General features: G+C 33.9%; 2 protein-coding genes across 3 annotated transcripts; both read left to right on the top strand.

Moving 5' to 3' along the window:
• Nucleotides 1–410: 410 nt before the first annotated feature.
• On the top strand, nucleotides 411–13,737 carry LOC101220746 (ABC transporter B family member 25, mitochondrial). Its single transcript, XM_004139879.3, has 20 exons — nucleotides 411–1,021; nucleotides 1,131–1,358; nucleotides 1,449–1,635; nucleotides 1,784–1,845; nucleotides 2,046–2,089; nucleotides 3,309–3,411; nucleotides 3,688–3,795; nucleotides 3,969–4,052; nucleotides 4,157–4,217; nucleotides 4,790–4,935; nucleotides 5,022–5,138; nucleotides 5,259–5,344; nucleotides 5,981–6,069; nucleotides 10,259–10,314; nucleotides 11,489–11,569; nucleotides 11,656–11,721; nucleotides 11,793–11,885; nucleotides 12,233–12,297; nucleotides 12,505–12,640; nucleotides 13,286–13,737. Exons 1-20 carry the CDS (start codon nucleotides 692–694, stop codon nucleotides 13,430–13,432), a joined length of 2,289 nt encoding a protein of 762 aa, XP_004139927.1. The 5' UTR covers nucleotides 411–691; the 3' UTR covers nucleotides 13,433–13,737.
• Nucleotides 13,738–17,339: 3,602 nt separating this feature from the next.
• Nucleotides 17,340–22,175, top strand: LOC101205186. 2 transcript variants are annotated; one of them, XM_031887814.1, is made up of 7 exons: nucleotides 17,340–17,702; nucleotides 17,780–18,108; nucleotides 19,371–19,589; nucleotides 19,729–19,842; nucleotides 20,039–20,236; nucleotides 21,169–21,333; nucleotides 21,611–22,175. In XM_031887814.1, the coding sequence occupies exons 2-7, from the start codon at nucleotides 17,794–17,796 to the stop codon at nucleotides 21,947–21,949; spliced, it is 1,350 nt and encodes a 449-aa protein (XP_031743674.1). In that variant the 5' UTR covers nucleotides 17,340–17,702; nucleotides 17,780–17,793; the 3' UTR covers nucleotides 21,950–22,175. The 2 variants fall into 2 exon arrangements, with proteins under 2 accessions (XP_031743674.1, XP_011656966.1); XM_011658664.2 differs by having other exon boundaries at nucleotides 17,340–18,108.
• Nucleotides 22,176–26,719: the final 4,544 nt, after the last annotated feature.

Below are 26,719 nucleotides of genomic sequence, written 5' to 3'. Positions count from 1 at the left end.
TCTTGTATAAAAATGTCTTTTAATAATTTTTAAACTTTTTGATTTTTGGAAAAATCTCAAACATTTTCATTTGCTTAAAATAAAAATTTAAGACATTCACTTACAAATATATTTAAGAATCCATTTATATAAACTTTTAACAAATAAACAATAGCAACTTAGAGTGTAATTAGATGGCAGTAATGTTGATGGTCATTTTTATAGAAATTGTAAAGAATCAATAGTTAGTTTTCTTAAATAATGGAAGAGAAATTGCACTAAGTTTAAGAGAAAATAAAAGCAAGTATTAGAAAATTAAGAGAATTGAATATAAATTTAAATAAAATTTGGTACTTTCTTCCAAAAAAGAAAACAAAATATAAATTTAAAACAGTTGATTGGAGGTTTCGCAATTAAAATAATAACAAAAAGAATCCGATTTCTCAGACCGGGAACAAGAGGTTAGATGGCGCGGCAAAGCTTTTATTCTCTCCATCAATTTATTGTAGATTTAGGGTTTCCAGTTTCCAGTTAATTTATGTAACATGCTTGAGTGATTTCCGTTGGCTTCACTTGAGAATCTTATCTTCCTTTCAAGGTCCTTGGATTCAGAGCTTTGGATAACGAATTCCACTCCTGTTCTGGTAATCCGAAGAATCACAGGAAGAATTGAATAATTGAAGAAGAAGAATAAGAAGAAGAAGAAGAAGGAATGTTGGCTGCCTGTAGGTGCCTCGGAGCCACGGAGCTTATTCAATCTAATGGTCGACATTTGGTGTCTTCCAAAGGCGGAGCCTCGTTCTTAATCTATTGCAATCGTAATTACAATCGTCTTTCAACCGGCGCGCTAGGGAGCATTTCCGACAGATATTCGATCTTAAGCAGCAACTTCCTTACGACACATGATGATCGTATTATGTACATTCAAGGCCGCAATTCTCGTAGTTTTAGTTCCTCTAGACCGAATTCCAATCCACTGAGTCGCGTCCATGCTTTCTTGTCTGATCCTTCTTCTTCCTCCTCGACCAAAGGATCTCAATCTGTTAGTTTTTCTTCTTGGGGTTATGTATTTTGATATTCAATCGCACTGTTCCTTGAAGTTGAGTGTTGATTTCTTTTCCATTTCCATGGTTATAAACAATTTAATGCAGGGTTTCATGTTAAATGGGCGGCTACCGTTCTCAACCTCTTCTGCCAATGGCACTGAAGCAGCATCGTCTCCCAGTGGAAAAAATATTAAACCTGTTAATAAAGGATCGGAGTCCCAAGTTGCCGATGCAAAGATTTTGCGTACTCTTGCTAGTTATTTATGGATGAAAGACAACTCCGAGTTCCGTTTCAGGGTCATAATGGCTTTGGGTTTCTTGGTCGGAGCTAAGGTCTGGTTATTTACAATCATCAAACACCTAGCTTTCCCATGTTTCTGTGCTCTTCTTTTGCATTTCATTTTTGTTTTTTTTTCCTTGTAGATTTTGAACGTTCAGGTGCCATTTCTCTTCAAGCTAGCCGTTGACTGGTTGACCACTGCTTCAGGGAATGCAGCTGCTCTTGCTTCTTTTACTGCCGCTAATTCCACCATGTTAACTCTTTTTTCAACACCAGCTGCGGTTTTAGTTGGTTATGGCATTGCCCGGTCTGGGGCATCTGCTTTCAACGGTACTAGACATGAAGTAATTGCTTATACTCGTTCTACGTTATCTGCATGCTTCTTCTATTTCATTGCTTAAAAATATTTTAGTGTCTTCTTTATGTTTTGCCAATTATTTTACACTGCTGTAATGCAATTCCTCTCATGCTTTTGCAGAGCTGCGGACTGCCGTTTTCTCCAAGGTAGCACTACGGACAATTCGATCTGTATCTCGAAAGGTATGTCTGGAAAAGTTCTGTTTTTGTTTTTCTGGTGCCGGAAGCCAAATTGTAGGGAGGTTTTTTAAACTTTCGAAATTCTAATTTAATGCTCTAACTATTGTTACTTCATTCTTTTTTAGATGGAGATTCTTTTTTTTTTGGAGTTTTAAATTCTAATTTAACATGATGCTTATGCTTGATTTGGTTATTGTTTGCAGGTTTTTTCACACTTGCATGACCTTGACCTCCAGTATCATCTTAGGTAATCATTTTCATTTAGTTTATACATAAATACATGCTCTCATGCACACACACACTCACATATATATATATATATTTCAGGGCCCTTGCAAAAATAGCAAAAAAAATTATGATAATAAGGCCCATGTTGTTGCATTTTCTAAATTACAAAAGTAGCTAATTTAAAAGCTGATAACCTATGATTACCGTCTGATATCACTAATTTTGCTATATTCGCCATATGCAGAAAATAAGTGTCATGAATTGTTTTTTTCTAAATGTTTTTGTCGCTTGATGCAATTTACCCATATTTTAAATTGAAAATCTTAGGTTAATGGTGAGACATGCACTATTTATTTGATATAGGACCCAACAAATTCTAGGCAATGGTTAGGATTGCCAGAAAAATCATGAAGTTTTTTGGTCCTTCTCCAATTTTGTGTGTTTTCAACTTAGGTGTTACCAAATGGAGTGAAGTAACATTTTTCCTTTTTTGTAAAATGATTGTAGGATATGCATGGATGCTTGGCCTCTATTAAGCTTTCCATTTTCTAATCTGTTCTTTAAGATTTTATGCTGGAGATTCAATTTTAAATTAGTGGTTCCCAATATTGAGTGCATAGAATATTTAGGCATGGTGCTTATAAAGATTACTCATGCAATTTGTGCCGTGGTACAAGGTCTTAGATGTGTTTGGTTACCACTTGCATAGTTGCACTTTCCCACTGAATTCAATTCAAACTTTACTCTATGGTGACACATCCTTTCTAGGATTAGGCTAAAATTCTTTAGACTAATATTATCTTGGTCTTACTTTGGGAGATTTAGTCGGGAGGAGGACAAACATGTCAAGTTCTTTGGTATGTAATTATACTTTATGCTTCTAGTTAAGAGTCTTCTATCGAATATTTTAAAGTTCAATAGCATTTGGGGTAGTGGGATTCGAATCTTTGACATTGTAGTTGAGGATGTATGTGTTAATTAACTTGATGCTCAAGTTGGCAATCTTATATCAAAATCTTGCTAATTATTCTCATGCTTTTTGATCGAATTTAGATCCTTTAGATAGTCTCTGAATTGATTCATTGGCCCTGTCTTTTTGTACCAATTGTCTGTTATTATGGGTTACTGAAAGTTGCTGTTTTTGTTTTTAATCATGTTACAAGGCAGTTTTAGTTTCTTTCCCCTTTTGGAGTTGTAACTTCCATGATAATCTCTTGTCCTGTTCACTTTATTTGTAGTCGTGAGACAGGTGCCTTGAGTAGAACTATTGATCGCGGTAGCCGTGCTATAAATTTTATTCTTTCATCCATGGTTTTCAATGTTGTACCCACCATCTTAGAGGTATTATGATCATCATCATCATCATCATCATCATCATCATCATCATCATCATTTGATGAATATCTTAGATTATGAATTTATAGCTTTCTTTTCCATGGATCCACGTATTTTGGGACTCTAATTTGTGTGTTTTGGAACTACTCGAGAATCCCTTTACTTGTATCATGATTCCTGTCTGTTGATTTCTGCTTTATTTACATAATATTTTATAGGAACTGAAATTTTGTTTTCAGCTTTGTTTTTTTTTTTGGATTTAACTTGCTTCTATTCCTCCAGATATCCATGGTGTCGGGTATTTTGGCCTATAAGTTTGGAGCTCCATTTGCATTTATCACTTCACTATCGGTGATAGCATATGTCATTTTTACGTTGACTGTGACTCAGGTTCCTTACTCCTACCATTTTATCTCCCAACTTTTTAAGTTTTATTTTCCATTTGAATTTATGTTCTTTTATCACTATCATTAAATTGTTTACTGGGTTTTTTATGTTTGGATTGGATTTATTGTTTCTTTTTAAGGGTGCTTATTTTCTCTGTCTCATTTGTGTATTTTCAGTGGAGAACTAAGTTTAGGAAGGCCATGAATAAAGCTGATAATGATGCAAACACCAAAGCAATTGATTCACTTATTAATTATGAGGTCTGGCCGTGACATCCTTGAATAGTTGTTTTTCTAGTTGTCCATCCATAATTCAGTTTCCATTGTTCTGCTGCTTCTTTCCCTTATTAAATATGATTTTGCAGACCGTTAAATACTTCAATAACGAAGCCTATGAAGCCAATAAATATGATGAATATCTCAAGAGTAAGTTTTACTTGAAGACTTCTACTGTTGCATATAGTTTCTGACTAAAATGGTCTAGTGAAAAATGAGAAAATGTTCGCCAGTAATGTGGTTATAATTATCACTGGACCATGTGATATTTATTTGTGGTTTGCATGTTTACACAAATTTATTATAACATGGAAAAATGAAGTAGCCTTGACTATTAGATGTAGACTTAGTCTGTACTTTGTAAAACTTCCCATTCCCCTCAATTCCCTGCTTGAGGTCTGTATTAACACTGTTAATAGGTAAAGATACTTAGTGTACTTGTAGCAGCAGAATGACTTGTCCTAAGGAAACCTAAAAAATTTAAAAGTTTCAAGCAAGTATTAGGGAAGTGACATGGAGTGCTTTGCCAAACAAAATAGTAAAGCTTTTTTTTAGTAAACAAGTAAAAAAAACTTCACCCAAGTCAAACAACCCAAATGCATAAAAGGAGGGAAAGATAAGATATCAACTTTATTGTCAGTCACTGGAGCTTAATTTTCTTTTTCCATCCCTTTCTAACTGGCGTCAAATGGTAATGCTGTTTTGTGATCCTTAATTCCCAGAGTATGAGGATGCTGCTCTGAAAACACAGCGCAGTCTGGCCTCCTTAAACTTTGGTCAGAATGTAATATTTAGCACAGCTCTATCAACTGCTATGGTTCTGTGTTCACATGGAGTTATGAATGGGAATATGACAGTTGGTGATCTGGTATTATTTAAAACCTTATTGTGCTGACAATTTAAGTTACCAGAAGGGATTTTTTTAACCATAGAACTATGGTATTCTGTGAACAGGTTATGGTGAATGGTCTACTCTTTCAGTTATCTCTTCCTCTTAATTTCCTTGGTAGTGTTTATCGGGAAACCATTCAGAGCCTTGTTGATATGAAATCGATGTTTCAATTGCTGGAGGTACTTTACATCGAATAAAAATCACTTTTCATGACCTGCAGTACCATCTTGGATGTCTGAAGTTACCTATGTGCGTTTTCTGCTTTAAGGTAACATCTATCATTTTGTTGTTCACAATAGGAAAGAGCTGAGGTTAGAGATGCGGACACTTCAAAGCCTTTGAAGTTGGATGGTGGTAGCATCGAGTTTGATAACGTACACTTCAGGTGTTGAATCAATTAAGCATGCCAATTTTTTAATTTAGGCCCCATGTCGACTATAATGAGAAATACTCCTGGAATTACCTTGATTAAGTTTGTCTTTCTAAATAATTAAATTCAGAAACATCTCTGCTTCAGCTATATGCAATTTAAGTATGCAAATCTTTACCATCCATGTTTTTTGTCTGACTTCATCTATGTTAAATAAGGTTTCTGTTTCTTTTTATTTATACAATTTTCAATGTCAGGGTGGCACGTTAGATTCATATGCTAGCTCTTTTGATTCACTCTTTCACTGTGATAGGTTTTGTCACATCTTGATTGCAATTTGATGTTGTCTATCTTTTTTCTATTAAAGTTATGACTTTATGCATGTAGAATAGATGAAGATTGGTTTTTTCTTTTTATGATCATTGATGTCATATGTGACAGATTTGTATGGTCGTTCTTTCATCAACACTTCTCCCCTTCCATAGTTTTTTTCCCTCGCTTTGTTTGTAACTTGATGCTGCCAAAGCTGATTTCTGTAGTCATTTTAATTTGAACACAGTGGAATTGAATCATCTCTTTTGTTAATTTTGTCAATATTTTCAAGAGATTGTTACTTTTTTCTTTTTAATTTATTCAAGAGATTATCTTCAGTTACCTGGCAGAAAGAAAGATTCTTGATGGTGTATCTTTTGTTGTACCTGCTGGAAAGAGCGTGGCTATTGTTGGTACCAGTGGCAGCGGTAAAGAATACCATATTTGGTTTTATTTACCTTTACATGTGGCAAGATTTTTGTTTAAGGACATTTATTTGATGATGATATTACCTTCTATATGTGGTGCAGCTTATGTATTCTATCTTCTTCTTGTACCTTCAACGCCTCTTCCCATTTACCCCTGGTTGTGGTTATTCTATCTATTGTCAGTTTCTGTTGTTATCAACCAAGATTTTTGGTTTCATTTGATCAGTGAATTGCTTTAGGCATGCTTTGGAACAGTTAGGTGTAATGTGTAAAGTATGATGCACTGAGCTTGATCAATGGCCAATTGTGAAGGAATCCACAAGAACTTTTAGATTTGGAACAAATGATTTGTGTAGTTCCCTTCCACCCAAACAGTTTTTTATTTCATTTCACTCTACCCAGTGTAAGTTCTCTGAGTTCTGTTTGCCTACCCAGTTTAAATACCTCCCTTTCACTATTTAAACCTCTCTTCCCTCCAACTAACTGTGGGTCCCAGCTCTAGCAACCACACTCCCCATAACTCGTGTGCTCCCCTTATTTCCTCTTCTACTATATAGCCAAATGATTGGTGGCTACTCTCCTCCTCCAAACTCACTTTGTCCTCAAGGTGGAAATCTGGAAATTGTTGTTGGAAAATCATAAAAAATCTCCCATAGCCTCATGTGGCAGTAGTCCCTTCCAACTAATCAGTACTTCCCACACTCCAGTTGTAGGATTCTTTCGATGTCCATACACTTCTTTCCGTTCAGCTATCCATTAATGATTTTCAGACACAAAAGGAACTAACTGATGTACCTCTGTATGCTGTCTCAACACACCTTTCAGATGTGACACATGGAAAACAGAATGTATGGAAGCATTTGTGGGCAGATCCAGCTTGTAGGGCCAATCCTTTCCAACACCCGATGAGGCACGGAAAATTTTGGTGATAATTTTTCATTTCTCCTCTTCCACAAAGACACTTAATGATAGGGAAGAATTTTCAAAAACACGAACTCCCCCACCTGAAATTCAACATGTTGCTGTTTCTTATCAGCGCAATTTTTCATCTTTTCTTGTGCAATCTGCAAGTGGTCTTTGAGAATGCCAAGGCTACATCCCTTTCTTTGAGTTGCTGGTCAAGGGTAGAATTAGGAGTTTCCAAATCACCATAGTATATCAAAGGAGGAGGCACACTTTCATACACTGCCTGAAATGGGGTAATGGCAACAGAAATTTGAAAAGTGGTATTATACCATCATTCTGCCCAATGCAACCAAGAAACCCACTCTCTCGGCCTTTCTCCGCAAAAACAGTGAAGGTATGCTTCCACTCCGGTTCACCACCTCAGTCTGGCCATCAAAATGCGGATGGTAGGCTGAACTTCGATTCAATTTAGTACCCGAAAGTCTGAACATCTCATGCCAAAAATTACTGAGGGAGAACTTGTCTCGATCAGAAACTATGGATCTTGGATACCCATGTAATCACACTACCTCTTTGACAAAAAACCTCAGCCACAGATTTCGCTGTATGCGGATGTTTTAAGGGCAGAAAATGAGCATATTTACTAAGTCTGTCCACCATCACAAAAATCACATCAAGACCAGTTGCTTTTGGTAATCCATTGAGATATCACTTCACACAATATTCGGAATTTCCAAAGGCATCAATAAACCTGCTGGAGATAAAGCCAATGTCTTATTACGTCGTCACACTACACATTCCTTGCAATGTTTCTTCACGTCCCCCTTTATACCTTCCAAATACAGCTTTCCCATCAAATGTTTATAAGTTCTCAAATATCTCGAATGCGCACCAAGCACCGAGTCGTGATAAGTGTGGAGTATAGTTGATAACGAAGTCAATGACTTAGATATCACCACTCTATTTTTATACTTCAAAATTCCTTGCTGCAGGGAGTAATCCGCCACATCTTCGTTTTGTGACTTCTTGATGATTTCCTTCAATTTTACGTCTTTCTCCACTTCCTCTTTGATTACCAGCAAATCTAATATGCAGCAGTCAATTGGCACAAATGCACCGTAGTAGGAATTCTAATTACGCATCCGCTGTCTTATTCTCTAGCTCTGGTTTGTACACTACCTCAAATGTACAACCCAGCAAATTAGCTGTCCATTTTTTATGCTGAGGTTGAATAAGTGGTTGTCCCAGCAGAAATTTCAATGATCGTTGATCAGTTTTAACTACGAATTTCCTCCCCACAGATATGGGCTCCACCTTTGAACAGCCAAAACCACTGCCATCAACTCTCTTTCATACAGAGGCTTAGCTCGATCTCTTATTGACAAGGTGTGGCTAAAATAAGCAGTCGGTTGCTTCAGCTGAATTAACACTGCTCCTACCCCATACCCAGATGCATTTGTTTCAATCTCGAAAGGCAGATAAAGTTGGGTAGAGCTAATACTGGCAATGTCATCATCACATTCCTCAGTTTCTTAAAGGTTTCTTCAGCTTCCTCTGTCCACTGATATGCCCCTGCCTTTAATAACTGAGTGAGAGGAGCAACTACATTACCATAATTCTGAACGAACCGCCGATAATACCTGGTTAAACCTAGAAACCCTCGCAGTTCACGTAATTTGTAGGTACTGCCATTCCTTAATTGCTCTGACTTTTTTGGGATCCACCTCTACTCCTTTTTCAGATATAAAATATGCCCAAATACTCCACTCTATTTTGGGCAAAACTGCATTTTCCCTCGTTTGCATATAGCTCATTCTCTCAGTATTTCCAGCACCAGCTCTAAGTGTTTCAAATGATCCTCCAAGTTCTAGCTATAGATCAGTATGCCATAAAGAAACACCAATACGAACCTCCTCAAGTATGGTTTAAAAATAGTATTCATCAAAGATTGAAAGGTGGATGGAGCATTCGTCAACCCAAAGGGCATTACCAGAAATTCATAATGTCCTTCATGGATTCTGAAAGCCGTTTTCTCCACATTTCTTGGAGATGAAACTTATTCGATGAAAATATTAGAAAAGTATACAGGATTGATAGATTAGTAATCACTAAACAGAAAGTAATTGGTAAGGACGAACAAAGAAAGACTTACCCCCCTCACTGGCTCTCCTATCTTTCAAGGATGTAGACAAATGATTAAAAAAACTCCCATGCCCACTTGGACCTTCCTTTCACTATTTAAACATTTCTTCCCTCCAACTAACTAACTGTGGGTCCCAGATCTAGCAACCACACTCCCCCTAATGGATGTGCTCCCCATATTTCCTCTTCTACTATACTGCCAAATGATTGGTGGTCTAAAAAATGGCAAGACAGACTCTTGGAATCTCTCGCTTATAAGGAGCACAAAAAATGAATTGGAAGATTGGCTAATTCTAACCAGGAAAATTCGAGGTGATCAGGCTTAGACCTTGTACAGACTCTAGGAGATGTCCCCTTGACCTTATCACCACACCCAACACCCCTTCATTCACTGAAATCTCTTCTACGTCATCTGGAAAATAAAATCTCTCAGATGTTAAAATCTTCTTATAGAGGGTGGTCATGGGCAAAATAAACACTATGGAGTTCGTGCAAAAAAGGGGAGAAAAGATTCTCTTCAACTACTCTTTCCCCAAAAATTTCCTCTTAAGAAGAGAAATGGTGGAACACAAGATTTTATCTTTGTTAACTTCACCTTTGCCATTGTTTTTTGGTATGCTTTCCTTCAGGCCTTTGGTTGAGCCCAGGCATCAACCTACATACGATGATGGTGGCTTGTCATTTCTAGAAGCTGGCGTATTCTGTATGAATGAACTTGATCAGAATGCTCCTTTGGATCACATGGGCAGAGAAATCATAGAACCTTTAGCGGAAAAGAGTGGGACAACTCACAGTTATATGATCCTATTTTGTAAATACCAGCCACGGAATACAAAATTATTTTGTAACTATTCTCATAGTGAGATTTATAGTAAACGGGAGGGGTTTTTGTAGCCTCTTTGCCCTTTTGTATTACAAATTGGGGTTGGTTTCTGTAGATGTCAATGGATAGTTTACTACTCTTTAAATATGCTTCATTACGCATTTTGACTTTTAAAAAGATAGGCTCCAATTCTTTTAAAGCCTTGTAGAAAATTTTTCTCATAAATGCTCAGTTCCCAAATTTAAATCTGATATAAAGCTTTCTTTTATTGAATGCTTGCAGTGTCATTGATGTAGTTAAATTGGTATCTCCATACAGGCAAGTCAACTATTCTTCGTTTGCTCTTCAGGTTCTTTGACATCCATTCAGGAAGTGTAAGAGCCCTTATCCTATGTTTTAAGATTTTGGAATGGCATTAGGTTTGTTTATAACTAAGATTCTACGAGTTTGATCAGCATTCTTTGATAACGCCATGTAAAGGTTTTGCAGTGTTATTGAGCTATCGACATACTATAACATTTGTGTTCTGTTAAATTTTAGCATATGCTGAAATACAAACTATTTCCATTCATACATTGGCTCCATTGTACAAAATTGTTTCATTATTGGTTTATTTGCAAATACGCCTCTTGCTTCATATTGTTTGTGCATATTGGAGCTTATGGAAAAGCAATAGTGCTGTAAATTACTGAAATGCCCATTGTTTGTTATGACTTATGAGCAGTGATAATTTGTGAAAATATTTTTACTGTTCTTCCCGAGTTGATAAATGGCATTGATCTTCTAAGGGCATACACTGGTTAGCTTTTGAGTTTGATCTAATTATTGGGGTTTGATCGGTTCTTTCACCATTTAACACTTTCTTGTTTGGAAGTTGTAAAAACCAAACTCCAATTTGGGTTTTTGGACGCATCTTCTAAAAATTCATCTTGATATAGACTTTTGTTAAGCTGACAGATAATAAAAAAGCAAAGGGAAAGCACCTGACTACTACATCACCTCTCTCAATCCAACTGTCTTGGATTGTCCCGCTTTCTCAACCCTAATAAACATTGCCTCTCTTTCGTATTTTCTCTTTCCCATCCTCGTATCTAAAATGATTCTTCCATGTAAAAGATGGCGATGGCAATAAAACATCATCCATCTATCTTGTTATCTAAATTGCCCAAAAGCCTGGCACCTGCAAACCAACTCGCGCATTCAGACTTCATTAGCTTTTGTTTATGTTCTTTTTTATTAATACATCTCTTTACCGGACTTTCTAATAAATGAGAACTAAACATGGGGCCCATTATTAATCCACCCTCTAGAAGCCACCTTGTTTTCAAGGTGGAAGTGAAAATTTTTTTTTGCGATATAAGTTGCATCCTCTCAAGTGGCATAGAGCCGCTTTCAATGAATAAGTATCTTTACTTTCTGTTGCTCATCTCTAACATTATGCATCCATCCCTGCAAGGCTGCAATGGGATTCTTCTTCTGCCATTTATTGTGGTTTGATGGTACAAGCCGGTAAATGCATTGATCTCTTCTAGCAACTTGTTTTTCCAGATTAAAATTGATGGTCAAGATGTACGGGATGTGACACTTGATAGCTTACGGAAATTTGTTGGTGTTGTGCCACAAGATCTGGTAAATTAGAAAATTTGTCACATTTGTTTTACAAAGATTAATTTTACCCTATAACCTTTAAGGTTTGCATGTACTGTGAATAACAGGTTCTCTTCAATGATACAATTTTCCATAACATTCATTATGGTCGTCTTTCAGCTACCGAGGAGGAGGTATATCTTGAAGTAGTATGCCGTTGGTTTATTCTCACCTGGGACACTTTTCTTAAAACTTTTTCCCTCAGGTTTATGATGCAGCTCAACGTGCTGCAATTCACGATACTATCATGAACTTTCCTGAAAAGTATTCTACGGTTGTAGGTGAAAGGGGGCTTAAGGTGAGATGTTATTAATGTTGACAAAAACAAGTGTGTCGTATTGTTTTTATTTTTGATTCAGTGGTAGGTATGTGTTTGTTGATATCGGAAGGGCATTGGATGTTTAATGTCTAATGGAGTTTCTCCATGCTGGCTTTCAACATGCAGCCTAACAGTTAACAGTATATATGGTGCATGCTTTTGTAAGCTAAAACAAGAAATCTTTGCGAAACCTTGCCTTCAAGCTTAGATGTTCCCTCCATAACATTTTGGCCAGTTCTAGAGAGATCCCCAACCCGCTTTTAGTTTCTTCAGATTAGTGTTTTCACATAGTTCCTGATCTTCAATTGGCTGTGATGTCTCTGCAGTTAAGCGGTGGCGAGAAGCAACGAGTGGCTCTAGCTCGAGCATTCTTGAAATCACCTTCTATTCTGTAGGGATCCTGTCTACTTTCCTATTTGCGTTAATATGCAACTAATTCTTTCTCCTTTCCTCACATGGTTGCATCCTATTTTAAGGAAAAAATCTATACTAATGAACTAAAATAGCTGAACGAGCTGAAAGCATGCTGAGTCACTATCTCTCTTCTCTATATCACCTTTTCTTTATATTTACAAAATGAAATGTCAACTTCATTCAGGCTATGTGACGAGGCTACAAGTGCACTCGACAGCTCAACAGAGGCTGAAATTTTGAGTGCATTGAAGTCGCTTGCAAATAATAGAACATCAATCTTCATTGCTCATAGGCTTACCACTGCGATGCAATGTGATGAGGTTAGTAAGTGCATAATGAAATTTCCTTAATTGCACAGGTAGTCTGCTGATTTAGCTCCTGATTTGGAACAAATTTTCTAGTGCTTAAATGTATTTTTTTGACACTTCAAATGAAAAGTCATTCCAAATATCCTTGACAACCAGATGTTCTTAAAAAATGAGAAAAAAAAAAATCATTCCAGATATGCAATATTTCTCACAAATCTCTCATCAGTCAAAATTATCTCCTTTGCAGTTTTGATATGCAGTCTTCAAATACTTGTTTTTTGACCGTACTATATATAGAACTTAAAAGTATTTCATAAATAAGATGAGGAGATTTGAATTTAGGCTTTTTAGTAAATTTGGTCCTTTTTAAGTTAACAAGGAAGAAAAACCTGGAAGTATTACTATTTTCTAAAAATAGTAAAAAGGTCTGAAATAGCCTTGGGGCCTTACAAAACAAACGCGCACTTCTTACTTGTTTTATGAGTCTCGCCCTTTCAAGGCAAGCACCATATCTGCACTTACTACCATCTAGGCTTGGTCAAAAGGGCTTTAAAACACTACTGCTGCAGACCACTTTAAGTTTTAACTCTTCATTGACTATGCAAATTTATTGAATATATGCACAGAGCATTTGTTAAAATTGTGTGTAATATGCAGATTATAGTTTTGGAGAATGGGAAGGTGGTTGAACAAGGACCCCATGAAGTTCTCTTATCAAAGGCAGGAAGATATGCTCAGCTGTGGGGCCAGCAAAATAATACCATTGATGTCCTTGATTCTGCAGTTAAACTGGAAGCGCAATAATAATAATAATAAAAAGGTTCATAATTAAGATTCATTAAAAAAAATAAGGTCCCTTCCCTCCAATAATTTAAATCGGTTCTTAACGATGGATTATAGGCCCTTTATTTTTCTTATGTACCATATTATATACTTTTGTCATTGTTATATCCATTCAAGACTAGTATTTAATTCGAAAAGTCAATGTCTTTGTAGATTGGATGTGGAATACTGTTTATTCTATCCTAGTTTGCTCTCATTGAATATTATTGTGACATATCTGTTTTAGGTTTTGCCAATGATGCACTATATATAATTTTCTTCCTTTGTGTTTGGTGTTTGGAGTTTGGGAGAACTCTTTGGCCCAAAAAGTTATGAAGTCTTAGTCCCACTGAATGAATTACACTCCTTGCCTCACACATCTCCGAATGTATGCTCGAGCTTTCAATTAGGTCAAACACAATATATTACAAAATCGTGTTAGATATATTTAAGAGTTGTTTTTAAATATAGTAAAATAAATTAAAATATTTATAAATATTACTAAATATACATGTTATATTTATAAATATTTTTCATAATTTTATAATTTCAATAACTATTCTTATATTAATAAGAAAACATATTAATGTCATTATTTAATCTTTACGAAGTTAACAATTTTTTAGGAAGCTAAATGTAAAGGTCTTTATCTATCAGCTTTTATATAGTTGTTATATTTGTTTAGAATTAAAAGGTGATTTTGTTAGATTCAATAGATAATTAATTTTTATCATATACGAGTAGTTAAGATAATCCATTCTATGATTGTAAACTATATGTATAATATACAGAAAACTTATGCAAAAGTCTATTTTCAATTTAAGAATGATTAAGAGTGAGGTATTGAGAAGGTGAGATCTCATAAATGATTACTCTTTTTTTAAAGGAATTTGGGGGACAACTAACAAGGTTAGAAATCATGAGTCTCCCTAATTTGACCATCAATTTTAAATATATTTATGATCTTTATTCTGTTTGTATATTAAAAAATTATTCAAGAGATTTTAAAACTATTTTAGAATAGTTGGGAAGTAATAAGGTTATTTCGAAATCTTAAAAACTAATAGAGTCTATTATTATAAAAATGGTAATTAAAAGAAGTATATTTTTAAAACTCACGACCTAACACAAACACCATTTTTTCAAAAAGTAAATTAAAAATGAAAGGTTAAGTAGTGGTCACTTTCATTTTTTAAAAGAATTATATTTTCAATAAATCTAACACTAAATTATATTTTCTTTTCAATTTTTTCTCCCTATTTTTAGAACTTCCAAATTTGCTTTTGTTTTCCTAATTTTTAGGATAATTTGTTTTCTTTTTAGATAATCCATAATTTTTTTTTTCTTTTTAACATTTAGCCTTTTACATATACTTATGGATGGCAGGATATGTTTGTAAATCTAAATAAGTTATGACCATGTGTCAATTATAATCTCCTAACAAACGAAAAATGTATGTGATATATAGAATGTGTTTTTTAAATTTGAATTAAAATGGATTTGATGTTTAAGATTTAAAAAAAAAAATCAATTTGTTTTTAGAGGGTTGAGTGTGACCCTAACACCAATTTATTTTTATGCGATATCTGTGTTAGTGTATAATATTAGTATATATGTTCAAATAGTATATGATACTTGTGGTTTTTCTGGTGTATATCTGCTTCTGTTATGCAAAGGAAAATATCATGAAAATTTAATCATGGTATTTGGGATATATATGTTAGTTTATTATAAATGTTGAAAGATATAGTTGTGATATTTATGAGATTTGTATTGATACATATCCGTGTGTGTTCTAATATAGTCGTGTGTTGGTAAACATTTGATGTTATTATATGGTAAACTCATCTTACATTGCTATCATTTGTAATAATCAAGTCATTTTCAAACATTTTTTAGGACCTAAACAGAGATACATATCTAGATTATCTAAATTAACAAAACTCCTTGGACATATATTAGTGTATTATGTAACTCTTGAAATAACATCTATTCATAGACTAAAATACATGATACACTATAACTAATATAGTTGTCCAATTCGTTGAAAAGCCCATAGTAATATACTGGAACATTGGTCATATCTAATAAGAAACTCAAAAACATATTTACTCTAATACAAAAATTCATATTGATATCAACAAATAATATGAAAGATATATTATGTGAATTTAGAAAAAAATAACTTTAAATATATGAATTATAATATTGTCTACTAAATGTAATATAATTGTTTTACTTTTACATAATAAAACTACGTAGTTGCACTTCGACGAATGTTATGAACAACATACATGGTTGATTTAGAAAACATTATTTTTAATATAAGAATAATATTAAACCCTCGACATAAAAAAAATTGAAAAAACAAAAAAAGAATTGTAAAATAACATATCCATATATTCCTCCAATATGAAATCAACCAAATATATTGAAGATTAAATGGAAGGATGAACGAGACAATAAATCATGAATTTTTGTAAGTTAATCGACAAAAGGAAAGGAAATGGAAAGGCAACGAAAACAATTGAACATGGAGAGATATGTTTTAATTAAAACAAACAACTCTCTAATTGCATCTCGTAAATACTAAATACTATAATTAGTTAATTAGGATTATTATTAAATGGAATCAAAGAGAAAATAAAATTTACTTAATTAATACTTCAAATATGTTCGTTCTAAAAACAATAATAAATGTAGTTGACTATTTTATTGTAACTAAATATAACGAAATTTGTATTGTTTTTCTAAAATTAAATGGTAAGGTTAAATTCGTCTAACAAATCTACTAAATATTACTAATATAAAAATCTAAGAATTTAAAATAATTATAAATTAATAAATTAAAATTAAATTATAGAAATTTGCCGCGATTTTTCAAGAATATGATATAACAAATATAACATATTGTTCTAGAATTTTATAAATATGATAAAAAAAACATTACTTTATAAAATACTACATCTTCAATTTGTTATTATTTCCAAACTTTCATTTTTAATATTTTAATTATCTTTATTTCTTTTTTCATTTTCAAGGTTTTAGTCTTTTTTTTTTACATGTAAAAAATATTTGTTTTTTCTGTCTTGATCTTGATTTTAGGATATGAATGATACATTAGTTGCAATGTGAAATATAATGGTTGTTGATCTCACTAATTCAATTTCGTTTTGTGATTTTTTTTTCTACTTTCTTCGATGTGTATTTTGAGTTGAATTTGATTTCAAATTATTATGTTTTTTTTTACATTGGTTTTACTTTGTATCAATTTTGTGTACAAGTGCTTTGATGTACTTATATTATATGTATTGGTTGGTTGATATACTTACTACGTAATTTCCATTTTTTTAAAAAAAATTATTAAGTATATGAATGATATAGCTTATTGTATCACTATCAAGTATATCAATAATATATTTATTAAAGTATATCAACGTATGAGTAAAGTGAATCATTATCAAGTATATGAATCAAGTTTACAAGTATATATCAATAGTGTATCAATGTACTAATGAAACATAATAAGTTTGTTAGCAGTGTATCAAGTATATCCAACTCATCATTGAAGCCTTTAAATGTATCAAGTATATTAAAAAAAATCAAGTCTAACAAGGAATATTAAGTGTATGAAAGGTGTATCAAAGAGTATTAAGTGTATCAAAGAGTATCATAGTACGTCAAGTGTATTAAGATCTAAAGATTATCTAGAAGTGTCAATTATACCGGTGTATCAAAGTATATCGGTAACGATGACATTTATGGTATTTGTAGCATTTGTGATATGAATGTGAGAATTTGTTTTGGTTTTGAAGTGGGCCTTTTGAGTTATTGCTACAAAATTTCCATAAATATTAGATGTGAGAATAAGGCAGAGGCTAATTGAAAATTAGCCGAAAAAGAAAATGAATAAATAATAAATTCTAAAAAATGAAGATCTAATTTCAACCGGAATTGTGGGCTCCGACGACCGAGGCTAGAGGGAAAAACAACAGATTACGAGTCAGAGAGAAGGAATCCGAGGGGAAACGATTCGTCAATCGCTCAAACTCAACTACTCTTTGTTTCATGTCTCTTCTCTGAATCCATTTTCATTTTATTTCTCCTTCTTCAAATACAAGAATCATCCCCTTCCCTCATTCAACCAATCTGAATCTGTTCTCGAAGTTTCACTGAAAAGCTAGTTTACAGCGCTGAAATTGAAATTCGACATCCATTTCAATTGCTGCTAGTTCTTTCTTCTGCGCTGGAGGTGGGATTTTGTTCATTTTTTCTTTCCAGAAATGGTTTCGTTTTCTTAAGACAGGCCAAAGGGTTTTTGGAATTTAGGGAAAAACACGGATATGGAATACAAGAGGCGGCAGCAAGGGGCGACAAGAGCTTCAAATTTTGAAGAAGTAGCTCGGAATTCTCGGCGTCCTACTCGTTTTGTTTCTAATGAAGATGATGATGTATATGATCTTAGTAGCGACAGTGGCAATGATGCTGTTGGTAGTTCGCGGTCATCATCTTCCCCACAATCTCTTGCTGCTAAAGCCATAAAAGCCTCGTCGGCTCATAGGGATTCTTCACTCTCATCCGCTTACGCTGCACGCTCTGCTTCCCGGGTCTCGAAACCCGCTTTTTCTTCATCTTTTCCTTCCCCCTCATCTGTTCAGGTTTAGTTTCTGTCTTTTATTAATCTTCAAACTGTTGTGGCTTACTCTTGTTAATTTGATTGCTTTAGAAGCTGGTTTTGTTCTTGCGTTATTGCTGAACTGATAATCCATTAACTATTCGAACTTGTAAATATGGTTGATAGCTCCAGTTTGTGTTGTCTCTGCATATTGGGTCTTTCAGCACCAGTGTATTGAAACCATGTTTTTATGAGAACTAAGTTTTACTGCTGGATCTACGTTACGAAATAAAGAGGAGAGTAGAAAAGAAATAATGCCTGGGTTTTTCTTTTTCATATTTTAATTCAACAACTGTGGGGCTGGGGATCAAACCATTGTTTTTCTTTGTGATAGTATTTGGTGCCTTATCCTCCAAGCTATTTTTTATTAGCAAATGATGCCTGCCTTCTAAAGTTGGTTCTATGAGATTAACAATCTCTCCTTCACTAGCTTAGAGCCTTGTTATGTATGCGATTACAGATGTAGAAGTGTTTTCCCTATAACCTGAGGTTTGAAAAAGAAATAATTTAATTTATATAGGGGCAACATTCTGCTCAGAAGACCAGCTGGCAGCAGAATTGCCTCTCTCTATCCGCATTGAATGTTGCACTTTGTCTTTCTATCCTTGATTATCATTTTCTCCTAAGTTGCTACGAAAAGAAGAATGAGATTACTCAGATATTTAAAAATGTTCTTAACAGGTTTATATTTCTCTTTTTCCGTATTATTGATAAAGACTACTCTGCCTGCTACTTGTTTTGTTGATCATCTAAAATATAATCCTTTGTGCATTCTTTACTATCTTATCTTCCTAGAGATACTGAATACCTCTTCCCCTGACACTTTCTTCTTGTTTCTTTTGACGCTCAAAGAAGTGTTCTCTTTGCATTTACTTTATCTAGTTTCTAGGAGGTGTAAATTTCCTGCTACTAGTTCCCTCAATTATGAAGGACGTGTTTTGCATTGCTTTCCTATGGATTCTGTTTATCCTGATTTGAACCAAGTGATGGAAAGTCATTGCTTATGAAATACAGAAATAGTAAGTCAAAGGGGTTTAATTTTCCATCTATCTTGCACGACACTCTCAATTTTGTTTAGGTTTATATCTTTGGCAGGAGTACCGTTTCTGCATTTTACTTCTGCAGTGGCGCTTTCACTTTTCTACAGTGCTACTTATCAGTTTTTGTTTTGCACTTGTCCTCCATATTTAAATGGATTCTGTTTTGCTAACTTTTCTCCAAAATTTATGGTGTGTATAAATGTAGGATTCAAAGGCATATGAATATACATCAATGAAAAGTTTGAATGAATCTAAACATGGATTCTGGGGTGCTTTGGCCAGAAAGGCCAAAGCAATTCTTGATGATGATAATGGCGTCCAACAACCTGAAGTACCTGGAAGAATGAGGGAGCAAGGATTTGGTACAGGTACCCCTGCAGGTACAGGTGCTGGTGCAGGTGCAGGTTCAGCTACAAGGGCCAAGGTAAGATTTTCTAAAAAAATTGACCTATGCAGTAGCCAGTATATGAGAGGAAATGTTATCTATACAGTTTCTTAGTAGGATGCAAATATGCCTGCTCATAATGAACTGCCAAGGTTTTGTATGTTTTTGCAATTTCCAGTATCATAACAGAACTCAATCAGATGAAAGCCAACCAAAAACAGAAAATTCTTCTTTCCAGAAGGGACTGGGCGCCATAGCATCTTCCCTTAACTATATTGGCAATGCTTTTGAGGTAACCCAATATCTGAAAATTTCAATAGCCTATCCAATTACCCCTTTAATTTTTCAGAAAACAGGGACATTCTATGCTTCTTTCTGAAATATATACACCGCTAAAACATCTGGGGTCATGGACTATCTGAGTGTTCTGAGATTAATTGATCTCTATTTTAGGTTATTCTTAAAGATATTGCTTGTCACCTTCTCAGGAAAAGCTTACGGCTGTTGAAAATAAAACGGCTGATATCATTCAAGAAACTCGCAAGCATATTAAGAAAAAGTCTGGTGGTTCAGTGGCACAATATCAGACACCAAATTCTGGGTCTAACATGGAATCTCAGACGCAGCCTCCAACACAAACCCAAATGCAAACTGGCCTTGAACTTCAGCTGAAGGCATCTCGCGACGTAAGGTGGCAACTGTATATCTCTAGTTTATGAAATTATATGATTGAACAGTTGCTTAAAACTTACATTTCAAAATTTTGTTTCTCCTCTAAAAGATAAGAAAAGAAAAAAACTTATTTACAGATCATATAAATCAGTTAGCTTAGACAGAATAATCTGGATTTTTTCTTGCAAGCCTTTAAAAAAAACCAGTTGGTTTTATCCGTTTCTTTTCCTTGGGTGTTCTTACCTGTTCATTTTTAGAAGATTTGGGGATCAAAGGATCATATTGGTTCAAGTATTTGGTTTATAAGTTTGTATTTACTGCTATGATATGATGCAAACTCATGCAGAGGTTTCGATTATTTGTTATGTGTCACCTTTTTTCAGAGTTCATATGAAGTGATCTGATTTGTATTTAGAGTTTATCATGTTTTGGGCCTCATCACATTGATCGTTTGGAGAATGTAGAGTATTTATAACCGAAAGGATTAAAGCGAGTGTTGAGTGTTTGTATGTGCCTGTTCTTCAGTGCATGCTGAATAGTAACACCTTTAAAGACAAAATGGGAAGGAACACAAGTTCAGCTGATACTTGAAGCCTGCTTTAACTTCTTTATCCGTTACTTCTCGTGGGAAAAAAATTGTAGATTCCTCAACTCTTTATGTTAGGTTGGTTTTAATGTCATAGGATAAACTAATTTTTGTTTATGTTCAGAATGACTCTGTCCTGTATAAATGCATGTCAATTCTGTTTTTCCAAAATTGCATCCATGGATTTTCTAATGAATGTGGTAGGCGTCTTCACAAATTATTTATGCACATTCGTTTCATTACCCCATTCTTCTTCATTGCATCTGTTTTTCCAGTCTTCATGGATTCCCTTTTTTCTATGAACATTGACATCATCTAAACCCATTAAAAAATAGACATTTCTTGTGTTTGACTCCATAGGTTGCAATGGCAATGGCTGCCAAAGCAAAGCTGCTTCTTAGGGAGTTGAAGACTGTCAAAGCAGATTTTGCTTTTGCGAAGGAACGATGTGCTCAGCTGGAAGAAGAAAATAAAATTCTTCGGGAGAATCGTGAGAGGGGAAACAACCTAGAAGATGATGATTTGGTAACCACTTTTCCCCTGCCCTTTTCATATAATCTTTTAATTCTATTTCAAGCAGGCCTTGTGAAGTAAGATACAACATCTTCTTCTGGCATAGCAATTCTGCATATAAACCCAGTGCTCTAACTTGATCGAATCTTTGTTCTTTGACCTTTCTTGGTTTATTACGTCATTAAATGAAGTTATGCTTTCATTTGTTTTCCAATGTATGTCAAATGTGAGTCATGAACAATTTTAATCAATTGGTTTTCAGTTCTAACTCCTGATGTTTTTCATTTAGATACGACTTCAACTTGAAACCCTTCTAGCAGAAAAGGCTCGTTTGGCGCATGAAAATTCAGTCTATGCACGCGAGAATCGGTTTCTAAGGGAGATTGTTGAATACCACCAGCTAACCATGCAAGATGTTATATACCTTGATGAGGGCACAGAAGAAGTCACTGAAGTGTACCCCATTAAGCATGCTGCAGCAGCATCGAATCTCAATGCTATTTCTTCGTTACCACCTCAGCCATTGTCGTCATCGTCTTCAAACCGACCCGGGGTAGGACTTGACATGAGTTCACAAATGACTCAGATTGTTCCTACTTGCCCTCTGCCCCCATCAGATCTGAGGTGAATCTCCTAAAGCCTTTTTTTTTTTTTTTGGTTACATTTTTGAATTTTGAGTGTGGCGGGTGATTACATGATGAAAGCCATCCAACCCTATACTCTGATTTAAATGATAAGATACATTGTACCTTTGTAGTTTTATCTTTTCTATTGCTTGTGCTGTTGTAATGTAACAATGTCATCTCATTATATTCATGTGGAAGTGTTTGTTATGCATTGTACATCTTTCTAAATCTGTTTTTCTTCCTCTAAGTTGTAGAGCAAAGCTTTTTATGTTATTTTATTTCTTTTCTTTACATCCTTGTTGTATAAAGAAAAATAAAATTTCTGAAAACAGCCTTCGCATCAGAATCCTAACTTCTAATTTTGTAATTGAAGGTATATGAATATTATGCAAATAACTAACCTACCTTTTCTCTCTCTCTTATTATCAAGAAATTGGAAACATTATCACTTGTTAAATTGTATGTGATAGAGTGGTGGAAGTTTCAATATGTTGACAAATATAATTTTCTTGTTGTTAAATTACAAATTTAGCATCATTACTTTTAGGTTTTTGGTCATTGATAATCTCTAAATTGTCATTTTGGTAACAATATGTGATTTGCATCTTTTTTTAAATAATAAATAATGAATGAATTCTTAGTCAAACTTTAAAAGCAAAAATAACTTTTTTTATTTGTTTGTATTTTTAAATTTTTGGTAAAATATTAATAACAAAATAAGAAAGTTGGGAGTGAAATTAATGTTTATAGACTTAATTTTTAAAAACAAAAAACAAAATGGTTATTAAATCTAAGTCTATAATGTGTAAGTAGTTCGTTTCGATTAAGTTATTAGAATTTTCAAATCTGTGTAATTTTGATTGATTTCACGTTTTAAGGAAAAAGTTGCGAAATTATTTCACATAAAATTGGAATTCATCTTTTTATAATGATTTATTAATTTTTCTAAAAATATATATATAATATACTAAAAGACATATTAGAAACAAAATTGAAAGTTGATAGATTTATTTATAATTTTAGCGATTTTAAAGTTGAAAGACTTATTAAACATAATTGGAATTATAAAAAATAATAAATTCTAAAACGAAAACATAAAATTAAGGGACTAAGCTTATAGTTATTATTCACACGAGATTTTGGGAGAAATTTAATTATAAAATTTGAATTTTGTATTTGTATTGATTTCAATATAGTGAATACAATCTCTAATATTTGATTCTTTCTCTCGAAAAAATAAATTTTAATTTTCAAGCTTATTGATTCTTGACAGACATTTATTTGTTGATCTTGTTGAACAATTTGAAAGTCTCTAATTTGTTGATCGTCTTGAATTAGCTATACAACTTCAAGAAAGTTATATATTTTAAATCGTTAGAGCTTTAGAGTTCTAGTCTTCAGAATTTGGGAGTTTGAAGAGAGTTAATCTTACGAATTTCAAAGCTTCAAAGCTTGGAGTTACAATACATGCTTTAGATTTTCAAAACTTTAATCTAGAGAGGGTGCTTTTGCCTTCGATTCTTCCACTCTTCTTCCTCCATTTTCCATAATGGAAGGATAATGAGCTTAGTTTGTTCATAGATTTGGTCTTCAATTAGTTGAATTCAAATATTATTTTAACATAGAAACATATTTTCGAGATTCAAAATTTATGACTCAACAATTATGGTTGTGAGAGTGATTTGTTCTTGAAATCCTAAAGATTTTTAATAATATATGTACTTATAAAGAATGAAAAAGGGGGAAAAGATATATTAGAGATTGAGAATATATCTAAAAGAAAGGAAAAGGAAAAAAAGGAAAATTAGACAAGAAAACATGAAAGGTTTGGGTGAAATGGACTTTTAGCCTTTAGAAATTCCAATTGATTTGTGGGACATAATAAACACATAATATCCAATATATTTGGATAAAACTTCATAATCTAATAGAAAAGAATGGTGGGGTGGGTTCCATACAATACCACATATTTAAAAAGGTTAATAAACGTTGCTATAAATGGAGCCACATAACCTATTCATCTAAATCATTCACAACAAAAACAAAATTCAATTATTCAATTACATCACATTTTGGTTATTCTCAAATATATCAATAAAAACACCTAACATACATATAGATACATCACTTAAACACTAAAATTAACATAGCTCAAGGGTACATTTTAGATTAACTAGAGAAAAGAGTTAATTTCAAGAATAATGTTCTTTTCCAAACTAATAACAAAAATAGAGTAGGTTTTAATAAAAAAAAGGGTTAAAGTTCAAAACAAAGTCATGTATCGAGTATGCGATTTCATTTAATCCAGTCATAGCCAACCACGTGAGTGCACACAGGAAACTGGTCAAATGTTATATGAATCTCGGGATGAATTTCACTAAATAAGGCAGAATTAAGCTCGAGTTTAAAAATCCCGAGCCCGAGTTTGGCCGAACTGACACTACGTTTTAAAACATGAGCCTTTATGCTTTAAATCTTGGAGAATCTCGAGGCAAACAAAGCATCGAGTTGTAATAAATGAACCTTGCTGTTTTAAATCTTGGAGAATCTCAAGGCAACGAAGCACCGAGTTCTAAAAAATGAACCTTTCTGTTTTAAATCCTGATAGATCCCAGGGCAACATTGCACTGAGTTCTAAAAACTAAGCCTTTTTAGTTTACATCTCAGTGGATCTCGAAGCAACATTGCACCCAGCTCTAAAGACTGAGCCTTTTTTGTTTTACATTTAGGTGGACCTCGAAGCAACATTGCATCGAGTTCTAAAAACTAAACCTTTCTGATATGTATCCCGATGAATCTCACGAAAAGATTACATCGTGTTCTAAAATTATACAGTATCGTTTAGCTTCTTTATACGATCCTTTGTTTAAATTATGGTTTATGGAAATGGATGAAAACATTTAGACTAGTTCAAAACATGTAGTTGAAAATTAATTATTACAATAATTAATTACAAGACATTTGTTACAAGTATTGATTACAATAATTATGTTATTCTACCAAAAATAGTTATTGGCCCATAACTTGGCTACATATATTAAATAGTTTCATATTACTATGGTCTAGACAATCCTTTGAAGAATTACGTACAAGACACTCAACAAATTTAGCACAAAAAATACCACAATTCAACGACTTCTCATATTGTAGCACTTCTTCGCTTCTATTTATTGACCACCGGTCGTGGTTGAATCGTGAAGTTGAAGTGTCAAGTCTGACTGCTATCATAAGTGAAGGAATGACACATCCGTCAACAATCGTTTACTCATTGTAGTTGGGCATAAAGTCAAAGGCATGTATCTTGCAATGCTTTATGTCAGCCACAACCATCAACCAATGTTGTCTTATGTTGACCGAACCGAATACCTAGTTACTTCCAATCATGATCTACGATCCTCAATGTTACCAATATCGTAGTCAAAGAAGTATCTCAGCTTCAGATCATTCCATAGTTGGATATGATCAGTTTGGCTTGACCATATGGCTTTGTTACCATCTTGCATGAATACCCCATTGTAATCCAATTGTGCAACGATAATTTCATCCTCCTAAATTGCTTAGAGAACAAGAAAAAGAAAAATTATAAGTACTATAACGTTCATCAAACTGATTTTGATGAAGTCTTTTTAACTAGAAATAACGTTAATAAATGATGCGTCCAATATTGTAAACTGGTAGATGCATAAATCCATTCTTAAAAGCATCTTCTTCTAAACGTACATCATCAACATATCCATGGTCTACAAAAAAGAGTTAAGTATTAGCAACATATTATATAAATAAATGAGATGTGGGTCTAACTTACATCTCCTAACACCTATGTGTTTTTCTCTAGTGTTTGGAAGAAATTTTGTTTCTGGAATGTGTAGACAACACTCCGTTCTTCATTTTCGGTTTTTAGATTTTCCCTCCAAGACAAGTACGCCTTCCACAAATTTCCATCAACCGACCAAAGGGGATCGTATCTTGGTATCCACCTCTCTTTGACTTCTAGAATAGGCACTATAGGCGAGGGTTCATCAACCAACATTTTTTTTTTGTTTCTTTCCCTCACCGGGTGGGAATTTTCTGACTTCTTCCTCTTATGTCATGGTGGATTTACATCCTTGTCCTATAATCCATCAATATTTAGTAATTTACTTTAAGTGACCCAACTATAAACCTTAAATTGTACATGTCATACATACCTGGTCCTTATCTAGTGATGGTTCAATTACTTTTTTCTTGGTGAGGGTTTGTATGTTGAAAGGAGGTTCTTCGGAGTGTTGTTCATCCGATGGTAGGATTAGAAGAACCAACACAACATCTTGAATAAGATTCTCTATCATTTAGACTGTTGACTGGATCATGAATTATTCACCAATTGTTCTTCAACTGTTAGCACCTAAATCTTCGTCAAGATTGAAGCCAATTTTGGAGTTCGTATATGATTGATCGTTCGATGGGTCCACAACTAGTTCAATCGAATGTTTGTTAGCTTGATGGGTCTCATCCACATCAACTTTGTGGTCCTTGTGTACTTGTCCATCCTCATCACCTCCTTCCTCACTATCGTTTCTGTCATTGATGTCTCTAGATGATGTGTGAGGATTTTGAGACACACTCTGAGAAGAAATGAAAAATATGTCAAACTTAAACGATCATGTACTGATTAATTAAACATTCATGTACTACTTAATGTAAACAATAAAATGCAAAAACAACATATCTTAACTAAGATCATGAGCAACTCCTTTATGGTCGATAACTTGGTTGTAAAGAATGACTCCATG

Source organism: Cucumis sativus, chromosome 6 (genome assembly GCF_000004075.3).
Source record: "Cucumis sativus cultivar 9930 chromosome 6, Cucumber_9930_V3, whole genome shotgun sequence".
NCBI lineage: Eukaryota > Viridiplantae > Streptophyta > Magnoliopsida > Cucurbitales > Cucurbitaceae > Cucumis > Cucumis sativus.
Note: the sequence above shows the minus strand (reverse complement) of the source record. Positions and strands in the feature narration are given on the sequence as shown.